Below are 17,952 nucleotides of genomic sequence, written 5' to 3'. Positions count from 1 at the left end.
AATCACCATTCCAATTACAGTGTCATTGAAGCAGATCAGAGTTTTTCTACTGCCAATTCATTGCAACTTCTAAGTTGTAAAAGAACTTGTGTCCTTCATTTCTTAACCTTACCACTGTATTAATGTTACCGGTTTCAGTTGTGAATTTCTATTGCAGTTCACACCACTTTTTAATTTAGCATAAAACAGTTTGAACTGCTCATTTGGAACCCTTCACATGGCATGCTGGAATGTCTCAGGGCTTATGTGCATGGCAAAGCACACTAGTGGGATGATTTGTAGAGAGCCATAACATACTGCACTCTCCAGCTGCCCCACATAGACCCTCATGGCATGCTCTAAAAGATACTTACTACACATTAAACAGTCTGAACTAAGTACATTTGAAGTGCATCAGCAAGATCTACATGGAGCAGTTGGAATGCACCATGTTAGTGTGCTCTGCAGATCACACCCCTCTTGTGTGCTTTGCTGGCTGCATAGACAAGCCCTTAGTCCCAATAAAAATGCAGATTCTGGGATTTTCCAATTGTTCTGAAATCTAGTGTTCAAATGTATATCAAGTTAAATATCTCTCTCTCACTCACACACACTCACACTTCAAATAAAAGCTCTGAACCAGTATTTAGGGAAATCTGACTCTACTCAGGCATTGAAGGGGTGCATCGAGCATAGAAAAATTCTTATGCTTTTTAAGAATGGTGCAGGTACATCAGTCCTGCCAGTGGTGTCAGTGCTTACAAATTAGTATGGGGTGTGCAAACTATGGCCCGTGGGCTGCATCCAGCCCATTAGACCCTTTAATTTGGCCTTCGAGCACCATTGCCCCGCTCTGCCCGCCTGGCGCTCATGTCGGGGAGCGGGGTCAGGGGCTTGTCCTGTTCTGGCGCTTCTGCCAGTCAGCGGAGTTGGGGGCTCCTGCATATTCAGGACCTGTGTGATGGGCGTGAGGGCACACGTTACTCCAGCTGCACAACCTGAACGTACCTCACGTGCCATCAGAGCCTGGAACGTGCAAGCCCAGGTGCCTGCTACTTGTTGACTTAGGTGACTCTGATGTTTTAGTAGGGTTAATTTTCCATTGTTGAGGATAAAACAAAGTAGTTGGCTGGGGAGTGCTCAGTGGCAGTTTTCATGTGGGAGGAGATTTCTGAGAGCAGGGGGTTGGTGAATCTCAAGGAGTTCCAATGACTGGAAGCTGAAGCCGGACAAATCCAGGCGAGAGAGAGAGCGAGCGCGCGTGCGTGGAAAGGGGATTAGTTTGATTTAATTATTGTAATATGTTGTTATGATGGTATATTTATAATAGTAAGTAAGGTTTTATGTTTATTTCTACTAAAATGAATATTTATTTAATAAAGTTTATTTGAATATCTCTGAATGGTTAATTTTGTGAGCATTCATGGCCTGCCATACAATTTCCATACCCAGATCGTGGCTCTCAGACCAAAAGGTCTGCCCCCAAACCCCCCCCCCCCCCCCCCGCATTAGTAGTGCTAGTTCAGCTGTTACTGGAGAAAGGTTAAGAAATTTTCTAGCACAGACAAAGTTTGGGGAACTGAGTTTCTTACATTGCTTATTAGCAGTGAGGAGGAGTAATCTGGTATTAGTTTTTCAGTATGTGTTTAGCTTCCTTTCACCACCCCTTTATTTTTTAAACAGATTTTCAGTCCACCGTGAAGCGTGATTTCATGACAGTCATTAGTTTCTCTGAGCTACACCTGACACTGCTTTTCAGCAAATAGATTTAATTGGAAAAGCGGAAGGTGTTTGGATATTAAATAGCTTTCTGCATCTCTCTCCTCAGTTTCTTTCTAATGCTCAAAACTGACCATTTACATATGCTTGAAGTTCTAGATTGTTTTCTATCTTTTTAGATTTGAGTTACTATACTTTAAGCACAATACATCTAGCAGTCTCTGCTCTGAGGATTTGCAGTTAGGATTTTAGTCATGCTCGCTGGTGTAAAGAAAGTGGGATTACATATTGTATCTATGTAACTTATTGCAAAAACACTGGCAGGTACTGAGCAGGGTTTTGTGCCTTGAGTTGTACCACACTTTATGATAATGCTTAGCTACACTGCTAGTAATAAATGGAATACTTAGTGGAATAATGAATAGAATCCGGTAAAATGCTTTGAAATGTTGTTGGAGTGGATGAGCTCAGATCTTAATATAGTTTCACTACGATTAAGTAGAAAAGTGCAATCAGTAGTAACAGAATTTAAAGAGTTTTTCATACGGCTGAATGTGATTCAGATTGCCAGTAAGTTATAATACCAGTATATATATATATTTGAGATTTCAAGTATGTTAATTTTCACAATGATAGTTCCTCTCTGCACAGCCTTCATTTTCCATTATGGTCCTTGGCCATTTAAAAAAATAATAAAAAACCATCAAAACTCTAGTTTAGGCTGAAGGTTGGCTTATGAGGCTTTGGCCTAAAAGCCTTTTTTAAATCTGGTGATGGGGGTGGGTATAAATGTTGGTTAGTGAGTTAAGATTTTAAAATGCAGTGTGTGAGAGTGGGCAAGCATTCACATACTTGCTTCTGAATCCTTAAAATGGGGTCTTCATCTACTGGGGAAATTTGCAGGCATTAGCAGGGAAAGTGAAAGACAGGGTTGCCAACTCTCCAGGATTGTCCTGGAGTCTCCAGGATTAAAGATCAGTCTTTAATTAAAGATTATGTCATATGGTGAAACCTCCAGGAATACATCCAACCAAAATTGGCAACCTTAAAGATAACAGTTCAAATTACCTAGAAATTTTCTTTTGTTATACTTAAACATACTACTTTTTGCTAGTGTGTAAATATCACTGTGACTGTAGTTTTGCCTGAGGGCAGACTTGTACATTTTTTCCTCTATCAAAGTCCCTATGTTGCTGCTGCTACTTTCTACTCTATCTGTTTAAAGGAATATTGTGTTCTCTACTACCTGAACTTTCCTTTAGCCAGTGAGGCCTATAGAAATGTTACATCTGATCATTCTCTATCCTCAGGGATTTTCCAGCTGCCTTGAAGTATCTTCTGCCCCTAATTTTCTCTGTCATGCCACTTGACCTGGGTAGCTTGTTTCACTTTGTAGTTCCTGAATCCACAGGGTAACTTTACCTCAGTTAAATGGTTTTTCTGACACTGTATCTTCCAATTGGTTTTAACTTCATAGTCTCTCTTTAAGCCAATACCATTAGTTTGATTTGATTTATTCATATTTGTGGATGTCTGAATACTAACTTAAATTATTTACAAGAGTAGGTTGTAAATTATCTATAGAAATCCATAGTTTAACAGACACGAGTTATACTGTAACATGCATAAAGTATGCAATTCTCCATTAGCTATCACTAAGTGTGAGGTTGACTCTTGTGATGCAAATGTGAGGTTAGAAACCTACCAGCAATTAAATGCACAGTCCCTGGATCCCCCACAGGATCAGTCCCCTAATGTAGTATATGACCTATTGTGCCATATTTATAAAGCTTGACCTCAAAAGTCAGGCTATGTCTACACTACCATGGTAAGTCGACCTATGCTATGCAAATCCAGCTACGTTATTCACGTAGCTGGAGTTGACATACCTTAGGTAGAGTTACCGTGGGGTCTACACTGCGGGGGGTCGACGGGAGACAATCTCCAGTCGACTTATCTTAATCTTCTTGTCGGGGGTAGAGTACAGGGGTCGACTGGAGAGCGATCTTACTAGACCCGCTAAATTGACCGCCGGTGGATTGATCTCAGACTGTAGACCTGCCCTCAGATTCTCTCTTCCCTCTCCCCCATTCTTTATATAGATTAGTTGTCTTTAACTCAAACTTCCTGATAGAGGCTTATTGATTCAACATATTTCTTTTTTATTTAAATGTTTTAAGAGATTACAATAAGATTAATCCTTAACATATTTTGTACTCAATTCAGATTTCATTTTAAACAGGTTTATTTGTAAAAAGAAAATAATATTATAATTTAAATAAAATAAAAAATCCAATTTAAATAATTTTTTTTTAATCCACCCTGCATAAGATTCCCCATTTCTATATTGACTTGGAGTTCTAGAACCAGATACCTTCCTCACCTTTACAAAAATAATTCAACTTAACTTTATGAACAACTGTAGTGGCTTGCTTTTTCTGAAGATATATTAAGAATTTTTCAGTTTCAGCCTTATCTTCCAGTGTTTTGGGGAGATGGGTTAGCTATTAATCATTTACAGTGAAATATACAATGGAACCCTTTAATCAGTTTCACTTTAAGTTAAAAATCATATTGCACTGTACAGAAACAGTATGAGACTTTTGTGGTATTACATACCCACTTACAGCAAGATCAGGTATAGCAGGGAAGGGCAAACCTTTTGGCCTGAGGGCCGCATCGGGTTTTGGAAATTGTATGGAGAGCCGGTTAGGGGAGGCTGTGCCTCCCCAAACAGCCAGGCATGGCCTGGCCCCCGCCCCCTGCTTCTTGCCGCCTGACGGCCCCCCCGGGATTCCTGACCCATCCAACCCCCCCGTCCTCTGACCGCCTCTGGAACCCTCCCCCCTCATTCCTGAATTCCCCCTCCCCCAGGACTCCTGCCCCATCCAACCCCCTCTCCTTCCTGACTGAACCCTGCACCCATTCAACCCCCCATGCCCCGCCCTCTGACCACCCCGGCCCCTATCCACACCCCTGCCCCCTGACCACCACCCCAAACTCTCCTGCTCTCTATTCAACCCCCCCGCTCCCTGCCCCCTTATCGCACTGCCTGGAGCACCGGTGGCTGGTGGCGCAGCTGTGGCTGGAGCCAGCTACGCCACCGCGCAGCACAGAGCATTGGGTCAGGCCGCGGCTCTGCAGCTGCGCTGCCTGGCTGCCCAGAGCATTGTGCCAGTGGCACGGCACGCTGAGGCGGTGGGGAAGGGGAACAGCAGGGGAGGGGCTGGGGGCTAGCCTCCCGGGGCAGGAGCTCAGGGGCCGGGCAGGAGGGTCCCGTGGGCCGGATGTGGCCTGTGGGCCATAGTTTGCCCACCTCTGGGGTATAGCTATGTGTAACTGGCATACTCATACATGTTTCGTACTGGTGTATCCAGGTATACCAATGTGTAGCATTTAGTAGAGGCTTTTTTGCTAAATGCCACTAAAATTAAAAAAAATCATATGTATTTTACTTTCAAAATATTGATTCTGTGACATCTATGCTGTGGCCTTAACTGAACTGTTGTCGGGCTTAGGATTACTCTGTTCTCCTGACTTCCAGTCCTGTGCTCTAACCAAAAGAAAGCACTGCTTTCTATTTAGTTTCGTTGTGAGCTCAGTCTTGCTTCCAGTGGAGTGGGTGGCTAGACTTCTGTTGACATCAGGAGCAACATGATTGGCCCATGTTATAAATGCCAGCCCTCCCACCCCTTCCCCATTTGCCACAGGCTAGTAGTGGTGTCCATTTCCCTAGTTAAGACCCAGATTCAGCAAAGCAATTCTGAAGTGACCTTTTGTGACTAAAGGCTTGTCTACACTTAAATGCTACAGTTTAGACACTACCTACGTCATTGGGATGGATTAGGGTTGCCAACTTGGTGGTAATTAAAAACTGGACACTCCAGCAGGAGTGCCGGAACCTCCCCCACCCCGCCTCTTCCCCTGAGGCTCTTCCCTCATCCACTCGTCTTCCCCCCATCTTGTCACTTGCTGCTCTTCCCCTGCTACCCTCCCCACCCCCACCCTCGCCCAGGTCAGAAGGGACTCGCCTGCGGGGCTGGGAGCTGCAGCCTCCCGACACAGATAAGAGGTGGCTCCTGCTGAGGTAGGGGCTGGCGTAGGTGATGACCTAGCACCTCCCCGCTCACAGTAACCAGACTTTGGGTGTCGGGTCAGTAGATCTGACCGGATACTGTCAGGTCCCCTTTTCTACCAGACTTGCCGGTCGAAAACCAGGCACCTGGGCCACCCTAGGAGGGATTCTCCTGTTGGCCTAGGTTATCCATCTCCCTGAGAGGTGGTAGCTAGGTCAGCAGAATTCTTCTGTCAATTTAGCACTGTCTACACTTGGGGTTAGGTTAGTTTAACTATGTTGCTCGGAGGTGTGGATTTTTTCACACTCCGGAGCAATGCAGTTGGGTTGACCTAGCTTTTTAGTGTAGATCAGCCTAAGTGTGAATTCAGTGGAACTTAAGTGCTTTGTTGAATTGGGTTATAAACACTATTGTCCCCATCTGAAGATCTTCCATGTTATTTTAAAGGAAAACTATGGATTGATTGGAATCAGAATCTGGTGGATTTTGGTAGGATGATCTGTTTTGCAGTTAGTACTATGCAGGATACAGCTTTGTAAGAAAGAATTGTTAAGTTTCTCATCAGCTTGTGTTAATGTATCCAAAATAAACAGGCCTTTTTAGGGTTTTGCTTTATCTGTAATTTCTTGCATTGGCAGTTTCATTCCTCTGGTCTTCTGGCTGAATGCAACCTCAATTCGTAGAGTTTTGATATGATTCTAAATCTCTTCACTATCTTGCTGATTCTGGTTCTTTCTGCTTTGTTTTTCAGTTGCCTTGCTGCATAGCATTGAACTGAAATTTAATAATAGAGACTGAATCCAGAATGTACAACCTGCTCAACTTGTTCTCTATTCTTTTATTTTATTGTGGGGTTAAAAAAAAGGATGTGCCAAATATGTAGCAGCACGTCTCCTTTCTTCTGTGTGGTGTTTGACCACTGTGAACTTTCCTTCTTATGTGAATGAGAAACTGAAAGATTTTGTGTAGTGACCTGAAGTTATTCAGCCCGTAAGATGAATATATGGGGACTGTTTCATAGCACCGCTCGTTCAAAACATCCAGCTCCTGTGTGGTGAATGAGTGTCATTTTTTCCCTTTAACATAGCAATATATTTCCTTCCCTGTCCATGCTTTTAAAAAAAAAAAAAAAAAAAAAAAAAAAAAAATCCTATGAAGACTTTGGATTGATAACTAGCAGCTGAGGCAGGTTGGTTATGCCCCTGTCATTGCCAGCTCTGATGTCATCAGTATGAACCACCCCTATTCTGCCTTGTTTTCTCTTGACTGCCCTTTGGGGTTTGATAGTTTTGCAGAGAAGCTCCTGCCTGGCATATTGAGTTAGTCCAGAATGTCTAACTCACAAGCAGTGAGTACTGGACTGCAGCATGCTAATGCTGTAGGTGTGGGCTCACCTGCTGTTTTTAATTGCAGTTCTTCTGGAACTAGATAATCTGTGTAGAATGTCAATGCACATACTGAGTATCTGGGTCTATATCAACCATATGATGTATTTGTATGGCTGGATAGGGCTGCTCTGCTTTTCTTTTCCTAGGATTGAATGTTTCTCCTTTGCACATACTGCTTATATTTAATATTAGTGTGTGTGTGTGTGTGTATCTCCTGCTGTAGCTAGCAAGTATGTCTGACTCATACCTGCAGTAACCTGTACTCTACTGGGATTTTTTAGTCAATTATAAACCAACTTTCACTTGTGCAGGAATTCAGAAGCATCTTAATGTCCTGAAATGCCTGGCACTAAGATATGAGTAATCAGATCTGGATTTTCCCTATGTTACAGGAAAAAAATTTTAAATGCCCTGTTTGCAAAACACTTAGAATGTTTCTATAATTCAACCAGGAAAATATTTAATCTGAGAAGTAATTGGTCTGAAAAGACACTTATAGAAATATTTGCCATTTGATACTACAATGGTCTCCATTGGGTGCCTAGATTTTTACAACATATTGTGCAAGTTGTGGGTTCTTTTTCAAAATTTCAGCCTTGTTTGATTTTAAACTAGAAATTTAATTATTTTGGTGGGCTCCATTGTTTTTGTTCCCACATCTGTCTTTACCTTTAGAAACGTAGCTAATTTAGTGCTAGTGAGAAGTTCCAGGTAGACAGCCCATGAAAAGTGAGTTCCTCTATATTTTTGGAACTGTTATAGCATGGGCAGTTTGGGTATAACCTTTATAACTGTGCTTACCATTATGTATTTCAACCCTACTCAGGATGGTGTTAAAGTCCTGCTTTGAGCAGGGGATTGGACTAGATGACCTCCTGGGGTCTTTACCAACCCTAATATTCTATGATACTATGAAAGTGCTTTCTTGTGTAACCCCAAAATGTGACTTTTATGGCGTTTGGTCTGAACTGAATCAGGAATATTGGACAAATCAAATCTTGTGTAGACATGTTTTCTTCTGTACAAACAACATATTTCCTAAAATGTTTCAATGGGAGAAGTGCCAGACCTGAAAAACTGTTGCTTCAAGTGGAATAATTCAGCTTTTCATGTCTATCATACCTGTTATCCTACAGGTTATTTATGAATGCTAGGATAAATGTTTGGAAGCCATGCTTTGAAAGCTCTTTCCCAAGTTGAAAAAAGATTGTCAAACGAGATTCTTTCCTCCCGCCTTGCCTTTAGTTCTGCCAGTCCTTTGCCACTGTTGACTTGTATAGGTGCCTAGCCATTTAAATGTTTGCCCCCTCCTACTCCTGTTTTTCTTCTGAAAACTCCTGGTGTATTGCTTAGAATTATTATAATGAATTTTTAGCTCTACTCTTTTTTTTTTTTTTTTTTTTTTTTTCTTGCCCTAGGTCCAGCAAGACTATGAATCTCTGTTCCAAATGCTTTGCTGGTAAGTGCACTAAAAGGCTTTGTGGTTTTTTTTTTTTCTTAGACTATCTAAATCATCACATTGTTGCCATCTCTTTTGGGGTTTATGCGTGGGGTTTGGATTTTTCAGTGTGTGTGTGAAATCAGATTCTCCTCACTTTGGTGCTTCATTTTATTTGCTCATGTTTGTTGAAACGATCTCCAGTATATGTAAAGCAAGAGCCTCTTGTGTAAATATACCAATCAACCTTCACTCAGTGAAGATAACAGAAGTCTGGAATGCCCTTGAACTGTAGAGCGCCAGTCTTAGTGCAACTCGTGTAAATTTGACATAGCTTTCAAAATGTATCAGTCTGGTTTGGAATTTTGAATTCGGTAGATCACATTTTTACTCTTGCTACTAAACACCAAAATCTTGCACAGATGAAACTATAAAAGGAAGAGGAGTGGCTATGGAAATCAGTCCTGCTGCCCATGTGTATTTAATATCCAACTTGTGCATTAAATCATTGGTTGTTGACCAACAGGCTTAATCCTAAGCTCTGCATTGTATTTTCTTCTTGCAAACTTGGAGAATGCTGGGAACTGTTATCAACCTTTTCAGTCTCACGTAACTTGCCCACTCTTACATTAACTTTCTCAGATTTTGAAATCGTTGTCATTCATTATACTAATCCCACTTACTTTGCCGTAATTGATGCTCTTCCATTCTTCCATATCTTAAAAGAATCTCTTTTAAGGGAGCTAGAAGTAAATATTAAAAGCTGAAGCAAAAAAGTCAACATTTTTATGGTTTAGATTCTTGGCTAGCCCTAAAACTAAAATGTAATGACCCCTTAGAATTTTTTTAGACCATTCATTTTGAATGCATAAATCCATGTTTGTTGGTTTGTTTTTCTAAATTTGAGCCAACAGTGTATAAAATACCCACCAGATTCCTTTGGAATTTCTATTTAAAGTCTAGGAAGACCCTTGCGTGGTGGATCATAGATCATATAAAAGTTCTCTATATTAATTTCATAAAGGAATAAAGTGCCACAAACTTTTGATATACTTGAGTACTCAGAAGCATGCAGTTCTTCTTTGAGTGATTGCTCATGTGTATTCCACAGTAGGTGTCGGTGCGCGGTGATCCTTCAGCACCATCGACTAGTCAGCACCACTCCCCATCCACGGGGCACGCCAAGAAGGCTAGAAAGTGGCCGCCTTCGCTGTAGTACTGGAATAAACCCGGGACAGAGGCTAGACCCATGTCAGACAGCCCTCGATTCCCACCGGCCTCTAGGCCTCTGACTCAAGTCGAGAGGAGTAGGCCTCCCTGGATGTCCAGATGCCCTCCACACCGGAGGCCCTGGATGGCCTCCACAGGTGACCCGGGATGTTATGTCCATGCTGATACCAGGAGCACCGCCGCTGTCGGCCTCACGCTCCAGAGGTAAGCTACCGCTGGGATCTCTGCAGTCGCCCCTGGCTCGGTACCAGTCTTGGTCGAGGGAACATTCCTGATGCCGTTCGCCGCCCAGCAGCCGTTCAGGGCAAAGTCCACGTGGATCACCCTCGACGCCCACCAGACTGCCTGGTTGGCTTCCGTCTGACCGAGACTCTCAGCACTGCTCCACCTCGAGGAGCGAACACCGATGGGACTGAGGCAGATGATGCCAAAGGTCCTCGTCTCAGAGGGACTATCGCAGCCAGTCATGGCACGAACGTCTATGTCGTTCCCGTTCGGTGTCCTGCTCCAGGACCCTGCCACGGCACCGCCTCTGCAGCCCTGGGCGTCGATTGCGGAGCAGCTGTTACCGACGGTACCGGTCCTCCACGTTGGGATCACAGCCCCATGGTTGGCATCGCTCCTGGTGCTGTCACTTCTCCCGGTTCAGGGACAGTGACAGGTTGAATGTCAGCCTTGCCTCCCTTTGTAGTCGTCCATTGATGGGCCAGGCTGAACAGCCAGCGCCACAGCAGCTACAGTGGCACTGGGCCCCATGGCCAGGTCAATGGTACCAGTGGGCACCGTGGCCCCCGACGCAGCCCCCGGTGTGGGCTCGCTTGGTGGCTGGAGCCTCAGAAGGACCGTCAGCCTCCCTCTTCAGACTTCTGAGGAAGGAGTCGGTGGACCTTTTGGTGCCGTTGGACACACAACGTACCACTCCAGCATCCTCACCCTCCCTCGATGAGGTGATTACGGCCCCTCTTCCCTCCGTCCTGCAGGAGGACTTCAGAGCCCACCAAGAATTCTTAAAAAGAGTGGCATCAAGGCTCCACCTCCAAGCAGAGGAGATGGAGGAGCCCTTGGTCTCCCTGTTAATATATTGTCCTCCTTGGCACCAGGCAGGGTGGCCTTGCCTCTCCACGAAGGGGTGGCAAAAATTTCAAATGCCCTGTGGCAAACCCCGGCCTCATTGGCCCCCATCTCTAAGAGAGCGGAACGCAAGTATTTTGTACCCACCAAGGGGCTTGAATACTTATACACCCACCCTCCTCCTAACTCCCTGGTGGTTGAGTTGGTCAACCACAGGGAACGGCAGGGCCAACCAGCCCCTGCCCTGAAAAATAAAGATTCAAGGAGGCTGGACTCATTTGGAAGAAAAATTTATTCGTCCTCGAGCTTCCAGTTACGGGTGGCGAACACCAGGCTCTCCTGGGCCGGCATGAGTTCAATCTGCGGAGCTCCCTGGCTAAGTTCAAGGACTCCCTCCAGGAGCACGACAGGAAGGAGTTCAAAGTGCTGGTGGAAGAGGGCACAGCGGCTGCCAGGGCAACCCTGCAGGCAGCTTTGGCTGCAGCGGACACGGCCGCGCAGTCCATGGTCTCCGCGGTGTCCATGAGAAGGGCGTCATGGCTCCTGCTCTCTGGGCTGTCCAGTGAGGCGCAGATCTCCCTGCAGGACCTTCCGTTTGATGGCAAAGCTCTGTTTGTGGAACAAACGGATACAAAGCTGCATGGCTTGAAAGACTCCCGCACAACTCTCCAGACTTTGAGTCTCTATATTTCTGGCTCCGGCAAAACCTAAATTCAAGCCGCAGCAGACTCCCACTCAAGCCACCCAGTCAAAATACAATACCTCTTATAAGAAGTCGCGGGACTATGAGGCGCCTACAGAGGCAGTCTCAGCCTGCCCCCCAGTCTGGGTCCTCCAAGGGCAAGCAAGCAGAGAAAAGGCGGTTTTGATGGGATGCCCAAGGGCGCCCTGCCAGTTCTCATCAGGGATCTCAATCAAGCTTCCCTTTTCCACTTGGTTGTGTGCTTTCCTCCTGGAGTGGTCGCGGCTGACCTTGGCCCAATGGGTCCTCAACACCATCTCCCGGGGCTATACCCTCCAGTTTACTTCCTCCCCACCCAACCACCACGCCCACCTCCATCCCTCCTGGGGGACCCCAGGAGGTTGGGGAGGCTCCTGGGCTTAGGAGCGGTGGAAGCGATACCTGGGGAGTTCAAAGGCAAGGGGTACTATTCCCGCTATTTCCTTATCCCGAAGGCCAAACGGGGGGGCTCAGGCCCATCTTGGACCTGCGAGGCCTGAACCAATACATGGTGAAGCTCAAGTTCCGCATGGTCTCCCTGGCCTTCATCATCCCCTCCCTGGATCCCAGGGACTGGTACACGGCCCTCGATCTGCAGGACGCATACTTCCACATTCATATATTTGAGCGACACAGATGCTTCCTCCATTTCACGGTGCGGCAGGAACACTACCAATTTACCGTTCTCCCGTTTGGCCTGTCCACTGCCCTCGGGGTATTCACGAAATGTATGTCAGTGATGGCGGCCTATCTCAGGCGCCAGGGGGTCCAGATCTTCCCCTATCTGGACGATTGGTTGGTCAAGGACAGCTCCCAGTCTCAGGTGCCGGATCACGTGGTGCTCCTTCTGTCTAAGTGCACCATTTTGGGCCTATTGGTAAACAACACCAAGTCCACATTAGTCCCGATATAACTCATAGAGTTTATCAGGGTGTTCCCTGGACGCCTCGTTGGCCAAAGCCTCCCTCCCACCGGCAGGTTTGAGACCCCGAAGGGGCTCATTGACATGGTCACAAGGTTTCCGGTGACAACAGCTAGAGTGTGCCTCCAGCTCTTGGGTCATGTGATCTGTCACGCCAGACTCAGGATGAGGCCATCCAGCTCTGGTTGGCCTCGGTGTTCTCCCAGGCCAGGGACAGGATGGATAAAGTCCTCACAGTGTCCGAACCAGTGATCCCCTCCCTACGGTGGTGGTCCTTCCTGAGAAACATGCTCCAAGGGGTCCCGTTCAGGGGCAGGGCCCCGTCACTGGAACTAGTGTCCGACGAGGTGGATCTGGGATGGGGGGCCCATGTGGAGAATGTTCAGACCCAAGATCTGTGCTCGGCTCAGACTCTGACCCTCCACATAAACACCAAAGAGCTCAGGGTGGTATGGCTGGCGTGCACGGCCTTCCACTTGCACGTGGAGGGCCGGGTGGTCAGGGTACTCACGGACAACACTGCCTCGATGTTCTATATCAACAGGCAAGGTGGGGCCCGATCCTCTGCCCTCTGCCGCGAAGCCCTCAGGCTGTGGGACTTTTGTTTAGCCCAGAACATCTGCCTACAGGCCTTCCATTTGCTGGGTGTCCGGAACACTTGAGCACGAACTTCTCTCAGCATGAGTGGTCTCTCCACCCAGAGGTGGTGCACAGACTTTTCCAAGCATGGGGAACTCCCCAGATGGATCTGTTCGCTGTCCCCGGTTCTGCTCCAAGGGGCGCTGGGATGGGGTGCTATATCCGATGCCTTCCTCCTGTCCTGGTGAAGCCAGTTTCTCTATTCTCCCTGTTCCCGCTCATCAGCAAGGTCCTGGAAAAGATAAAGTTGGACAAGGCCTGGGTCCTTCTGATTGCCCCGGCATGGCCCAGGCAGCATGGTACGGGACCCTCACTGGCCTGGCGGTTGCCATGCTGTGGCCTTTGCGGTCCCGCCCAAGGCCGCTCTCCCAGGGCCGCCTCCTCCACCCTGACCAAGCGGTACTCCACCTCACGGCGTGGCTGCTCAATGGTTAGGTAGGGAGGAAAGGACGTGCTCAGAAGGGGTTCAGCGCGTCTTCCTAGAAAGCAGGCGCCCCTCCACATTCTGAGCCTACTTGTCAAAGTGGTCTCTGTTCTCCAGATGGGCGGACGAGCGGGGCGTTTCCCCGGTGGCCGCCCCGATCCAGCTTATTCTGGACTACCTCCTCCACCTTAGAGCCCAGGGCCTGGCGCCCTCGTCAGTCAAGGTGCACCTGGCGGCCATATCGGCCTTCCATCCCCTGATGCAGGTCACACGGTATTCTCCCATGCTATGACTGGCTAATTCCTTAAAAGGTTGGATCGTCTCTTCCCATATGTTAAGCCCCCTGTCCTGCAGTGGGACCTAAACCTGGTGTTGGCCCGTCTCATGGGGCCCCTGTTTGAGCTGCTAGCCATACGTTCCTGGTCACACCTCTTGTGGAAGCTGGCCTTCCTGGTTGCGATCACGTCAGCTAGGCGGGTCTCGGAACTCAGGGCCCTGACCTCCGAGCCCCCGTACATGGTGTTTCATAAAGATAAGATCCAGCTCCGCCCAAACCCTTCATTCCTCCCAAAGATGGTCTCTGCCTATCACATGGGTCAGGACATTTTTCTGCTGATCCTCTGCCCCATGTGTCCAGTGAGGAGCGCCACCTCCACATGCTGGATGTGAGATGGGCTCTGGCTTTCTACCTGGAGTGGACTAAGCCGTTCAGAAAGTCCTCACAACTGTTCATCGCCTCCGCCAAGCGCATGAAAGGTCGGCAAATCTCCACTCAGCGGCTCTCCAACTGGATCACCTCGTGCATCCGTACCTGTTACGGCCTGGTGGGAATCCCCCCCCCCCCCACCAGTTGTGAAGACGCACTCGACTTGGACGCAGGCCTCGTTGGCTGCCTTTTTAGCCCATGTCCCCATCCAGGACATTTGTAGGGCTGCTACGTAGTCTGCAGTTCACACTTACACCTCGCATTATGCGATCATCTCCCAAACCAGGGAGGACGCCAGGTTCGGCAGGGCTGTGCTCCGTCCTGAGAATTTGTCAACTCCTACCCACCTCCAACAGATATAGCTTGGAATTACCTACTGTGGAATACATATGAGCAATCACTCGAAGAAGAAAAGAGTTACCTTTTCTGTAACTGGTATTCTTCGAGATGTGTTGCTCATGTCTATTCCACATCCCGCCCTCATTCCCCTCTGTCGGAGTTGTCTGGCAAGAAGGAACTGAGGGTGGGGGGAGCACGCAGTGCCCCTTATACCGCACCATGGAGGCGCCACTCCAGGGGTTGCTGGGGCACTTCCCTACGGGTACTGCTGGGCGAAAACTTCCAGCACCGGTGCACGTGGCAAGCATACACCCCTACTGTGGAATAGACATGAGCAACGCATTTCGAAGAACACCAGTTACGGAAAAGGTAACTGTCTTATTTTAGATTCCAAGTAAGTATTAGACATACAAGTATGTTTAAGTATCAAATATACATCTTTATATTTGAGAGACAAGGGAGGTGAGGTATTATCTTTTATTGGGCCAACTTCTCTTGGTGGAAGGTACAGGCTTTCGAGCTACAAAGAGCTGTTCCTCAGATCTGGGGAAGTGATACTCTGCTTCCTTCCCCAGACCTGCAGAAGAGCTCTGTGTAGCTGAAAAGCTTGTACCTACCACCAATAAAAGTTGATCCAATAAAAGATATTGCCTCACCTACCTTGTGTCTGTTGTATCCTGGGACCAACATGGCTGCAGCAACTCTACGAACAACCTGTATATTTGATAGTTAACTCCAAGATATGCAAGATTGTCAGTTTATAGCTAACAGAATACTCCAGGCTGTACAAACAGCAGATCAAGCCTGGAGTGGAACTTCTTTAAACCTTGATTTTTATTGATTTTTCTTTAGAAGAAAACAAGTTTAAGGTGTGTTTTCTTCATTTTCTTCCTGTTCTGCAAGTCTCGTTTGAAAAGTCCTTCCCCTCTGAATAAGTACCCTGCATGTGCAAAGGCGTACTCCCACTGAGCGTGATATTGTTCATACTTATATGTAGAAACTTTAAAATGTCAAGGATCCCTTAGAGCCATTTTAGTCTCTTTTCTAAAATACACAGTATGCTGTGAATGTAAAGCTACCTTATCCATTAGACCTTGACAGTCTGGGATCAATGATCAGATTGCTACTAGTCATTACTGACAGAGGGAGAACTGATATTCTAGGAGTGCCAAACTTGCTTTTGCTATCTTAGGTCCCAATTATGGCTTGTTGATAATCTTCATATGGCAGGAGTCTTCTAGAATTCATTAACAGGTGATAACTAGCATGCTTTCCTCTAATACTGTCCCTCTTTTTTTTTTTTTTTTTTTTTTAAGCGACTGACTAATTTTCTGTGGATTTTTTTAATGTAACATTGGATTTCAGCCAGACCATTAAAATAGGAAGACAAAGACTTATATTTTGCTTCTGTAAATTGAATCACAATAGTTATCAAGAAAACCATCAAAATCTGTGTTTTCATAATTTAGACACCCCAAAAATGCCGAAGATTCTTCCTCTTACATTTTTGTGATAAGGTGGCAAGCTATAAATTAATGTGTTGTAGCAGATTTGTATCAGGGGGAGAATTTGAGTGTTATTACCTATCTTGACCCTTGTTTCCTTTCTCTTTCATTTTAGAAAAAAGAAATCCACACAATGAAAAAGGTTAGTAACTATGGTTAAGTAACTTTGAATTAAAACAAAAAATGGAGGGTGGATCTCTTCTATTCCCTTCCTCTGGGGGGAAAAAAATTTACACTCTGGTAGAAAGTAGAATTTTAAATATATCCGGTGAGGAGGGCAACAGGCTACTGAGGAAACAAAACGTAGTTGCTGGGTTTGCATAGCAATATAAATTACAGAAACAGTATCTTCCTGCCTTCCTTTACCTTTTTTGCCATAATTTCAATCTTTCCAAATTATATACAAGTTCCTGAATATATTATCATGATCTGGTTTGATCTTTCTTTCCCTGAAACATTCAAGGGTATTTCATAATTAGTCTTCAGTTGTGATAAGAAATGGGATTAAATTGGCACAGACCTAGTCAGAGCAAAGGGCACTGCCCAGGAACTGTTGTCTTTAATGCTTGTTTGGCCAAATACTAACAACTGCTAAATGACTGTGGGGATGAACATATGGGGTGATCTGGCAACTTGTTTGTTTAACCTGTGGTCAAAAAGGAAAAGTAGCATGATCATGGGGCTAGGAGCCAGGAATTTCTGATTGCTAGTGTCAACTTTCCCGTATTCAAAATGGGGATAGTATTCCCCTGCCTTTCACAGGATTTGTAAGGATTGATCCATCTTATTTGTAAAGGCAGTAGTCTGCTAGGCACTTTACAGACAAGTGTGAAGATAAACCCTCACTGGTAGAAACTGAAGTATTAACTTGAAAGGCTTGAAAGTTCACAGGACTATTCAACATGACCATAGAGCTAGCATTTCTGGTTTAATACTTAGTTCTTAACTTGCACAAAAAGGTTTATGAAACTCTGGAGAGAAGAGTTTGATATTAACAAGAATTTTTTTTTGAGAAAAATCAAACCCGTCTTACTTAAGAATTAGTAAAAATCACAGATCCTGAAATGTTCAAATGCTTTCAACAGAGACTCTTAAAATTAATCCTGAGTCAGCAAAGTACTTTACAGTGTGCTGGTCTTCATTTTGTAATATTGCCTAAAAGCTATCTATACCCTACTGTCTCCAGTACAGGTACGGTACGGTGAAACCTTGATGTTGAATTGTCAGAGATGAAGTCACTGTAGATTCCTAACCTATAATAACGTCAGACATCTCACATATCCAAAATAGAAATGCTATATTGTTCTATTTTTTCAAATTCGAATGTAGAATGGTAAGTGAGGAAATGCAATGTTTAGGTAGACTAGGTACTTCACTGACCCCACATTCTACACCATTACTACAACCTGTCCTGTCAATTTAGCAAACTGTTAGTGCTCAGTGCCTGAATTACTATACACTCAGTGGGATTTTCAAAAGCATCTAGCATTGGCCTAACTCTGCTTCCATTGAAGTCTGTGAGACTCTTACTATAGACTTCAGTGGGAGCAGGGTTAGGCCAATGCTGATTGTTTATGAAAACTCACCATTAAATTGTAGGATCTTTCAGGCAGGGACTGTTTTCCTATATGTTTGTATAGCACCTGGCATAACAAAATCTCAATCCTGAGACTCTGGGCATTACTGTGGAACAAATAGACTCCTCAGTAACATCAAATATTTGTGTACTCTTTCCTTAAATCATTATATAAATATATTTCACCTTTAGTCCATTCTCTCTCAGACTAGAGGAAGG

At 45.5% G+C, this 17,952-nt stretch overlaps 1 protein-coding gene across 2 annotated transcripts in view; it reads left to right on the top strand.

The window, feature by feature from the left end:
* Positions 1-17,952, top strand: part of ZFAND3 (zinc finger AN1-type containing 3) — a 251,596-nt gene that overhangs the window by 55,476 nt on the left and 178,168 nt on the right. For both annotated transcript variants that reach the window (XM_054023791.1, XM_054023793.1), the window contains exons 2-3: positions 8,581-8,621; positions 16,273-16,299. In XM_054023791.1, coding sequence (XP_053879766.1) covers positions 8,581-8,621; positions 16,273-16,299 — 68 coding nt within the window. The remainder of the gene's footprint in view (positions 1-8,580; positions 8,622-16,272; positions 16,300-17,952) is intronic.

The sequence above is a fragment of the Malaclemys terrapin genome, chromosome 3 (assembly GCF_027887155.1).
Source record: "Malaclemys terrapin pileata isolate rMalTer1 chromosome 3, rMalTer1.hap1, whole genome shotgun sequence".
Lineage (NCBI taxonomy): Eukaryota > Metazoa > Chordata > Testudines > Emydidae > Malaclemys > Malaclemys terrapin.
The sequence above is the reverse complement of the archived record's forward strand: the minus strand, read 5'-3'. Positions and strand labels throughout refer to the sequence as shown.